At 38.5% G+C, this 10,927-nt stretch overlaps 1 protein-coding gene across 4 annotated transcripts in view; it reads right to left on the bottom strand.

The window, feature by feature from the left end:
- The window catches only part of LOC111872868 (E3 ubiquitin-protein ligase COP1), a 163,498-nt gene that overhangs the window by 28,080 nt on the left and 124,491 nt on the right, over positions 1-10,927 (bottom strand). The window contains exons 1-3 of one of the 4 annotated variants that reach the window (XM_023867102.2): positions 10,539-10,814; positions 10,319-10,437; positions 1,870-4,746 (exon numbers count right to left, since the gene is read on the bottom strand). In XM_023867102.2, coding sequence (XP_023722870.1) covers positions 2,686-4,671 — 1,986 coding nt within the window. In that variant the 5' untranslated portion in view covers positions 4,672-4,746; positions 10,319-10,437; positions 10,539-10,814 and the 3' untranslated portion in view covers positions 1,870-2,685. Of the gene's footprint in view, positions 1-1,869; positions 4,747-8,059; positions 8,113-10,318; positions 10,438-10,538; positions 10,815-10,927 lie in introns of those variants that run through there. The other 3 variants (XM_023867104.2, XM_033754873.1, XM_023867103.2) reach the window with 3 other exon arrangements.

The raw sequence follows: 10,927 nt of genomic DNA, 5'->3' as shown, positions 1-10,927 counted from the left end.
TGATATTGAGGAATCTGAATAGGAAGGTGGAGAAAATAACACAATGGAGAACATCATAATTTGTACTTCACCTTTAATTCTGTTAACAATACTACACCAAAGAGGATGAAATGGGGGAGAACACATAACATGCATCAGGAAATGAGGTACAAACTTATGGTGGGGAATCCTCTGAGGAAGAGACCATATACATGACCTAGGCATTGATGTAAGAATAATACCAAATGCATACTGGAAATTCTTCACACTTACCTTAACATCATTTACTATAAACTTCATCAAACTCGCTATGCATGTTAAATTTTATATAGTAAAAAATCACCAAATAGCATATCTATGCCTCCAAACTTAACTCAACAAAATGTAGTTGTATTTGGTTCATGAAGTCTTAATAACATGGTTACAGTCACTGGTCTTTAAACTTAAAAAGAAATATAATTCTTGATTATAATTAATTTTATACAAGGATAATACACTTGACCATCAGCCCAAATTTAACTACAGAGAAATTTACCCCCACACAATGCTTAGCTTTCATTATATTGTGAAGCACACGAAAACAGTACACATTCACTAATCAATGTATGACTTACATGAACAGAATATATCACAACTCATTCATGCCAAGTGATACAATGTGTGGTAGAAACAGTGACACATTTTAAATTGAAATATTTTACAGAAAACGAAATATTCAATTTCAAATGCATATCTTTTGCTATACTCTTCAACATCTTTCCAATATTTTACTTTTTGTAAAGTACACCCTTTAGACAACCACTAACCTACTAAATACACTAATAAGCCAAAGTTCTGCATCAACTCCCAAAGTGTTTCTTCTGACACATGGGCAATTTCCTTTCAAATTTTTGCTTCTAGCACATCTAAAACTGCTGGCCAACTATCATACACTTTACGTTTTAGGAATTTCCAGAGAAAAAAATCTGGAATGAATATGATGGTCATGGCACATCATCAAAATGATAAATTGCCCGCTGTGGAAATAAATTAGAAGGCACAGCCATGCTAGTTTTCATGAAGTGGGCTGTGACACTGTCTTCATAAAACCATATATACCCATGCCGTGGAACATTTTGTAGTCTTGGCATGAAAATGGATGAATCATGTAGTAATGTGACACAAGTATGAAAATTTGCCTATCTCCATCTTTGAAGAAACAGAGCTCAGTAATCATCGTAGATGACAAAGAATGAGAGAAGTAACTTTCAGGCCATGCAAGGATGTTTGTAAGAGTTCATGCAGAATTTCAGTGGTAAATTATGAAAAATTCTGACTAGTAAAAGCAGCATGCAAGTAAAGATGTGCCTCATAGAATGTTGTCTCCCATTACTAGATTCCCAGCCATCAACGCCTGAAACCAATTATTCACAAGCATGCCTATGCCACGGTCACTGAGCTGTTGTGCAACTTGAATTTTATAAGGGTGAAAATTCAGGTCACTGTGCAAAGATGTGCCTTGCCCTACTGTATGATATGCATACAGCTTAAGCATGCATATATGCTGACCATCTTGGGCTGTGGTCAACAAATGTCAACTTAAAAGTAAAGTTGTCTCTGGCGCCATAGCTCAAGCTGTTAGCTGCTGGCTTCCCACTGTGGTGGCCCAGGTTTGATCCCGGGTCTGGTCAAGTGGGATATGTGGTTAACAAAGTGGTACTGAGGCGGGTTTTCTCCAAGTACTTTGGTTTCCCCTGCCAATCTTCATTCCACCAAATTCTCCATCATCATAATCACCCGGGGCAGGCTACAATAGGCCAATCAGTGGCTGCCATGCCGAGTGAACCCAGTTGGACTCCACCCCCCACTAAGCAAAAAAGTTGTCTCTGTGCTTAACTACTTGAGCACTTTGCCATGAAGGCATATAGCAGAGTGGATGTACAGATCCACATATTCTTGATCTCAGCACCAGCTGGAAATGAGTGGTCGCCTTCATGGCCTGACCACTTAATCCCAGGGGAGAGTCTCCTTGTACCCACTGGACAGGAGGCTGGGTGGCCTCCAGAACCAGTATGAACATTTAGCCTGTAACCAGTAGTTATACCGGCTGCACTATTCCGGCTCTTAAGAAATTCCAAAACTTGGGCAATATTCTCAGACATGCAAACCAAACAACATCAGCCAGGTAGCATTTTACAGATGACTGAGCATTTTTCATGCCACTGTCTGACTAGTCTATGAACTGCATTCAGAGAAGGGACTTCCCACTGATGAAATGTTTGTACAAATCCTTCTGCAATTTTGTAATGGACCATGTTTGAATGTAAATTCTCACACTCCCTTATTATCCAGTGCTCCATAGGGAACTGGGGTGTAAAATCACTACTTCAGATCACATGTACTCCATCACACCCCAGTGGAGAGAAGCATAACCAAACCTTTAAAATGCTTAAACATTTCTGCCAACTTAAGTTTTAATTTTCATGGACAATGCTCAACTTAGTCACTCAAATCTTTCATAAGGCAAAATTAATTAAAACATGATGTAAGTCATTATTAATTTCAACATAACACTATTTATAAACTTAATTACATAATTTAAGGTCATACATAATCAGACTTTGTAAGTGGATGGCAATTTTTGTCAAGATCTCAGTTTTTCTCTACTGAAGCTTCTACACCACAGCTAAAACCAGACCTTGCCCAAAAATTACTAGAAAAAATAAATCACACCAATTCTAGGACTTTGATGACTCCCTGACTGTTGGCAGCAACTACAACACTTGAGTGCTGCCTCCAACAGACAGCCGAAACAAATTCATTCACATCATCCTCCTGTCTTTCTTTCTCCAGAACACTTCGCACAGCATCAAACTTGAAGCTGAAGAGTTGTTTGGTGAGCCCTTTGTAGTATACATAAAGAGCATTATTTTCTGAACCACATGCTACATAATCACCATCAGTTGCCAGGCCCACAAAATTCTTCTCATTAATATGACCGACAAATGAACGCAAGCAGTGTGGATTATTAATATTCCACATCTTGAGCTGACTATCAGTTGAAGCTGAAACTATCTCCTCTTTATTTAGAAATTTAACATAGGAAACTGCTTTGCGGTGGCCTTTAAATATGGAAAGAGCTTCTTTCATATTTCGCAGGTCATAATAGTGGACGCAATGATCTGCCGAACCAAATGCCAGGTGACAAGAACTACGAGGATTAAACTTAACACAACATACATTTGCTTTGGCTTCCAGTGATGCTACTGAGTGGTCAATGTTTAGTGACCACAGTTTCACTCTTGCATCATCTGATCCCGATGCAATCAATCTTGTATCCACATCATTGAAATCCACACTCCAACACCGTTTCTCATGTTCCTGAAAGGTTTTTGTTCGCTGCCCTGTTACAGCATCCCACACTGTTACAGTTCCTTCATAGTCACTGCTGGCTAGAATTCCCTTGTGATAAGAGTTGTAGCTGACACATGAAATCTTGGAACTTGAAATCATTTCAACACATGGGTAGTGGATATCTACTGCATCTCTGATCACAGCTCCATAATCAAACACCTTTATTCGTTTGGTAACACCAGCAATCGCAAAGAATTCATTGTCCTTATCAAACTCAATGCTAGACACAATTGTAGCATTAGTGAAAATGTCACTAGAATAGTTCAGTGTTGCCAAGGGGCGTAATGTATTGTACCGAGAAAACTTGACTAGATTTTCACGGAATACATCCAAACCAGAAGAAACTCCTACAGAACTGTCTGTTGAAGGTGTTTTGTCAGTATTACCTAACATAATTTCTCTAGCTCTTGAAGTGAAATAGCACTGTACAAAGTCATCAAAATGGGCGTGCATTCGTTTCCGCCTCATCGCTTGTACTGTCACTGAATTATCTGAAGTCTTCTGGCTTACATTAAACCCTTCACAACTTCCTCCATCACCAGGTGTTCCTCCTGACTCCATTTCCTGTAAGGTACCATTTACACTGTTTGTAATCAGACCTCTTTTTAATGAACTTGGAGCTGCAACGCCACATTCGGCTTGACTCTCCTTTTCCAACTTCGGACATTTGTTTTGAACATCCTTCAGAATATTCTCCACTTCATCTATATCTTTCTTTATAACAGCAACCTCTTTTGTTAACTGACTTAACTGCTCTTCCTTCTGTTGCAAAAGATGCTTAAGAAATTCACAGAGAAGTCTGTTCTGAGCAACACAAGATTCAGCTTCCAACAAATGCTTTCTCTGAGTAAGAACCTCCAAAATTATATTCACATCAGGGAGAGTCAGGTTCTGGGATTCGGTAGCCACAAAATCCCGAAAACCATCTGCAGGAGCTTGGAAATTATCCCCAGAACCATCACTAGACAATCTCAGCTCCCCTGATTCTACCATGCGAGATTTATACTTTGACACCAGTTCATTGAGCAGAAAATTTGGAAACACACTTTCAGGTCCAGGCAAAACAGAACTACACTTGGGGCAGCGTTTATTTGACTCTAGTGACTGTGAGATACATCGGAAACAAAATGTGTGGCCACAGTGAGTAACATGAACCTCTTCAATTAGGTCAAAACAAACAGGGCATAAGAAGTCACTGTCTTTGTCCTCAAATGATCCTCTGATACCATTTAGCACTGTTGGATGTTGACGCTTCATGGGTCGAACTCTCTGTGGTGCCGTTGTACGGTTGGAAGCCATTATGTGAACTTGAGAGTTGGACAAATTTGGGATGATCTAGTTCCAAAATTGCATTAAAGATCAGTACAGCTTGGCCTGAAACAACAAAATAATGCCAATGTTTGGATAGTTTCTGAAGATTTACATTTTACTACATTAAACAATACAAACAAGCAAATCAAAATGCTAACAAGTTATTCACAGCATTATTATACTTGTTTCAGGTCAACCTCTGCCATCTAATGATACAGCCCTATCATGAAAGGAATAAATGTTCCCTAAACTCAAACAAAAACAAAACTTAAACAATGATGAAGATAGGTATACATAAACATTTGAATCAAAGTGCTAAAATAAGCAGCAAGGAAGCTGCTAGAGGCAATACAAAACTTTCCAAATGGTGGCATATAAATAATCAGTACCCATTTCTTTCAAACTTCTCACTTAACACCCAGACACTTTAGTTTACTGAGCATTACAAGTTTTAAGTTGACTGTCATCCATAGTGATGCATTTCTGAAGAAACTCTCTGCTGCAAGTACAAGTTTCTATCAACTTTCATGGACAAAAATCCCCTCCATTCAATTCAAATCGTAAGGAGAATGAGAGCGCATGTGCGCATCTTCATGCACATGCATGTTGTGCACGGGTGCATCCACATGTACTGTGTGCATCCATATTCTGTGAATGTGCATGTGTTGTGTGCACGTTTGTGTACACCTGTATGGTGTACAAATAGATATACACAGTGTAGAGCACTAAAAAAATGCAATAATACAATGTGAGCACAAATGATCTTCACAATTTTGTAAATTCATTCTGAAGCAATCGGGCAAGATACAACATCTGAACATTTAGACATTAAACTACAACTGTCACAGTTTATTTAAACACTCACAGATGTTTCATACGTGCACTACTAGTTGGTGTTCCAGTTCCATTCATACAAGAGTATTCTGCACCAAAGGAAACCTTCCCTTTATACAAATAACCTGTCTGATTGAACTTTTTGTAAAATCCATAAATGGATGACACAGATGGTGGATGCACTCCAAATTCCATCCAACAGTGTCACTGCACTCATTTCACACATCTGGTAATATTAAACCATAAGATAAGCTTTGATTTTTGTACTTGTGTTGGCAATTTCTTTACTGCAGTGTACCTGGCAATAAATTGCTGCAACTGCATATGCGAGCTTGATTCTAATCTCTGACAGTTCCATGTCTGATAGTTAGGTTGTATCATCTTATCTGATCATATCATAATAATTCTGCTGTAAACATTATTTGTACTCTCCCTGTATAAAACATCTGTGCACTGAAGAGTACCCTCATTCTTAGAGCATAGTTAACTCTCCAAGACTCTTACACTTTGAGCATGTGTATCATACTACCATAGATTAGCAAAGCCATTCAATTTTGCTTCCATTAAAGGAAAGACATACAGTGTGCAACAAAAAGTAAACTGCATTTTGTGGCTGGCATACTTTACAGCATGCAACTGTGTGTGACAAAGAGTTCAGCTACGTTTACACAAATCACACAGCACCAATTTACGAGTATACCTCACATGAAGTGAGACAAATTTTCTAAAAGAGAGAGGGAATGTCTTGTAACAACATGGGCAGCCTCCCCCTAACAGTGAATGTGGAATGTATACATGAAATATTTCAGAGACACCCTATCATGAATAAAAGATTGTGAATTAGGAATTCTATTTACTTTACAAATGCTCTCTTGCATTTAAAAGGACAAGGGCTTTCTTGACAGAATTGGCTCGCCCAATGAAGAAATGTCTGACGTGTCAAACAGTCAACAGACACAATTATGGTCCCCACAAATTTAGTGAACATGATCATGTTTCATCAAAAGTTAATGTAAAGTGCACTCTGATGAGAGATACAGTTACTGGTCCTTTCTTTTTTGCAGAACATTTAATATCTGGTAAAACCTCTCTTACAATGTTAAAGAATATTGCTTTATCCCATACTCCTACTGGAACAAATGTTCAAACTGGACTTTGTACCGCCTCATTACTCCCTTTGCCATTTTGGACAAGTGGAATGGCAGAGGGGTCCTACTCCCCCAGTCCCTCATTCTCTAGTTCCGGTCCCACCCATGAACTTTATATTTTGAAGGTTTGCAAAATATACACATCAGCAAAATGCACAAATCATAAGAGCTTCTCAATAAGTTACCAAGAAAACACTGGCTAGTAAATGAACATTATTCTGATGTGTGTCATGCCACTATTGGCATATAAGACTGAAGTTTACTAAACTGACAAGAAATTTAATATGCTGTACATTTTGAAAATGTACCATTTCCTACGATATATTTTGTGACAAAAGATACATGATATTTTAATCTATTGCTACTTAAGTCCAGGTGGACTGCCTCTGGGGTCTAGTGGTCAGAGTTCCTGGCTACAGATCCAGAGGTCCCGAGTTCGATTCCTGGCACTACCAGATTTTCTGAGAAGTTGTGGATCTGGAACAGGGTCCACTCAGCCTCACGAGGATAACTGAGGAGCTACCTGAATGGAAAAGCAGCAGCCCAGCCATAAGTGACAGTACTAATACAGCTTATTTTCTGAAGCAGACCTGCATTTCTGGCATGGTAAAACAATAGCAGACATCACAGAAAATTTGGACTATCTTCAATGAATGAATACTCGGTAAAGGACTATGATGGTGATATTCACTTCATATGAAAGTGTACAATTTTAAAAAAACTGGAAACAAAGTGTACAGAGAAATAATTCTCACACACTGGAGGCTTAAACAGATTAAAATCAGAATGTTATTCTAGGATCTCACAAAGTGAAATTCAACACACCACACAGTTTTCTGTTTCACTGAGAAATGAACTTGGCTGCTGGAAGACACCAGACTCATGTGTTTTCATGTCAGGTAAACGCTTTTTTCCTCAAAACATTTTTGGAATCTGTACTTAGACCAGGCAACAGTATGATCTTCCTATGCAAGAATGCCTGAATACTGACTGGCATCTTTATAGTCATTTAGGCATCCAGGATTCAAGAATCAAGTCATTCAAAAAACAGAGAAAGGTGTACTCCAAGGTGTATGAGGGAGTGGATGTATAGATCCACATTTTCTTGACCCTGGGACTAGCTCAAGATGAGTGGCCAGCTTCACGCCCCGGCCGCTTTACCCCTGGCAAAAGAACCCCTGGTACCCATTGGACAGAACATTGGGCGGACCCCAGAGCCAGTATGGATGACCCATGCTAAACAAAAATGAATTTGCTGCATACTGTAATAGGCTATGGAGGCCCATGAGGTTGTCAGATGTCAAGCTCCCCACAATCGACTTACATATGGTGGGGAGGTTGTCAGCCTTACATGCTGGCCAGCCTTTACACCCAGGAAGAATCCTGGTACTCACCTCTGTTGGAGGCTGGGTCAACCCTGGGGCCATAGTCCAGCTAGAAGGATTAGATCAACTGAAAAATCCAATGACATCAGGAATCAAACCCGCGACCTTCTGGCTTGTGGGACAGTGCTTCAACCAACTACACTCATGTGCGCCCCTAATTATTTTGGTAGGACCAAATACCAAATTTCATTAACATGCAATCAGTAATTTGGGACATGAAATGAGCAGATGGACAATTAAACTTATGCATTCACTCTGTGCATGTTGTGTAAAGAATTAGTTAAAAATATTACACCAATACTGGAATGTAGTGACAAAGTCTTCCTTCCAGTTTTCATAATAGCCCTTGTCACTCAGCCTTTGCACTCTATAATATATAAATAAAATTAAAACTGAATTCTCTCAAGTGCAACAAGGTTTTTTATAAAAAAAATATAACTTTTACACATTTCAGCCAATAATGGCCATCACTGATCATCTTCCAATGATTGCCACCATTGGCAAAAACCGTGTAAAGATTCTTTTTCATTATTAAAAACACTATTGCATTTGACTGAATTCAGTTCTAATTTCACTTATAGCTTCCTTCCGGTATCAACAAAGTAGTGTGTCTAAAATCTTGAATGAATATATGATTACAAATTAGGTGTCAACAATATTATATTGCATTTATATTTTGTTTTAAGGTATCATGATCTTCAAGAATTTCAAAACCCATACCCTTCTATGGATTTGGAAAACAATATATTCAGTAACCTCAGTTCACAACTGCATATTCATCCTTCTTCACAACATAATTTTCATTAACATTCATTAATCAATTAAATGAAACTGATGAAACTGATTTAACATCAGTTTCTTCAGAGAAAAGTACAAGATGACGAATGTCTACACAACTGAAATTAACAGCTGTGGGGATTTGTTGCGCTGACCACGCGACACCCTCTATCCACTAAAGTTGGCACTAACTTCGCCGAAAAGCAACGGTTGCTCGGTCCGTATAGTTCGCTTGCAGACTAAAGCCAAGAAGTTTATGATGAATGCTCCAAATTGAAGAATGGACATATGTCCTGCTACTAACAAATACAAGGAAATTGGCCTGCTCTCCAAATTTATGTCATTAATGTAAAGAAACTGGGATGGAANCTTGGTGGGGGGGGGGGAGGACTGCAGAGCATGCCGGAGCCCGGAGTCCGATATGGAAAAAATTCACTTGCATGAAAAACCATAGCACTTTTAAATGTTATTACTTTACAATACAATTCTCATGCTTATGAACAGTGTCCATCTTCTGTTATTACGCACTTCACGACTTAACCCTCAGCTAGCATATCACATTTGGTAGCTCTCTGAAGAAATGTGCACTTAAAAACTGGTCATAAAAATGGCACTAAAAATATGTGAAAATATCTATTGTACAAACGATAAAAGAGTCTTCTAATAGCATGTAAAACAACTATTCATTTAAGGTACAAGAAAATTCACAAATTCATGTTCCACAATTTCACACTTCAATTATGGCAAAACAAAATTTACCACTTCAAATTTCTACTTCAAAAGAGCAATAATTTTCTTGTTATTTGCAATCCATCGCTTCCTCTCAAAACTGTACATATCTTTCATGTCACGATATACTAGAAAGGCCCCACTGGGTAAGCAGTCTTACATATCTTACACTTTCTCACCATTACACTGGTAGTCTGTGCCAAAGATATTTCAATAATATCCCATCTATACTAAATACCAGGGTCATAATTCTAGTCCTATTTCCACATTCTTCATTAAGTTACTTTCTACAGTATCAGAGTCGTGTCTGAAATTCAACTGATTTCTTATTAACAAACTGAAACATTTAATGGTTTAATAACCAGAATTCCTAATTAACTCCATATTAGAGGTCTCCATTGAGTAGCTGATTTTTCAGCTACTCAATACATTTCCTGCTAAGGAACATAGAGGTGCCAGCATTTAAATGGACAGTGTGCCAAAAGTGCCTAAAATTTAAGTTCCTTCTTTCAGATGGAAGCACAACTAACTCATCAGTGCTAAAAAAATGGGGATAAACTAAGTCTCTGCCCCATGTATTTGCTTTTACACGCTTCACATAAACACCAATTCAGCAATGTCTCTCCTTCGCTATGTTTCTTACTTATACAATCTTCCATAAATAAAGGTGATAAAAAAATCTAACCAGCCTCTTTTACGTACAAGCAATGCCTTTAACACAGCTTTCTTAGTCATTAATTTTAATTTTAAAACAATACTTACAACTTAATATGTTCTAGTAGTGCTCCACTCGTCTTTTCGTTTAATTTCTGGGCAGCTGACGTAAGTTTAAAACGTTCCGCATCGTCATCGGTAGTGTACACGCCTAGCACCAACCCCGTCTGCTTAAAACATTAATTAGTCAATATCCAAATAACGTTTAAATATATCGAAATATAAATCTAATTCTCTACTGTTTCTGAGAATTCTGGCATGTATTTACCTTCTCCTTAATAAACTCGCCTGTTACAGTGGACATTCTACTGTACAACTTCCAACCTCTGGATCTAGTCAGAACTCTGAACGTTGCTACGAACATTGTCATTCCCGATAATCATTTTGCGCTCATCCCCTTTGTATTCCACTTTTTCCTACGGTTGCTATTCTTATCCAGCTTTCGGAAATGTACCATGCACCCAAGTACTACGAACCTTAGCTCGACCTTAACGATTGCGTCAGTTCACACCTTAGCTGTTTAATCCGTGGCCTATTCACACGATCCACACCATCCACACGGTAGTCAGCGGTAGTGAGAGTAAGAGCATTACCGCTCACCACGGATATGTGAGTGGCAAAATCTGATTCGTTGGTGGAAGATTATTCATGTTGATC

This window comes from Cryptotermes secundus, unplaced genomic scaffold (assembly GCF_002891405.2).
Source record: "Cryptotermes secundus unplaced genomic scaffold, Csec_1.0 scaffold371, whole genome shotgun sequence".
Classification (NCBI taxonomy): Eukaryota; Metazoa; Arthropoda; class Insecta; order Blattodea; family Kalotermitidae; genus Cryptotermes; species Cryptotermes secundus.
The sequence above is the reverse complement of the archived record's forward strand: the minus strand, read 5'-3'. Positions and strand labels throughout refer to the sequence as shown.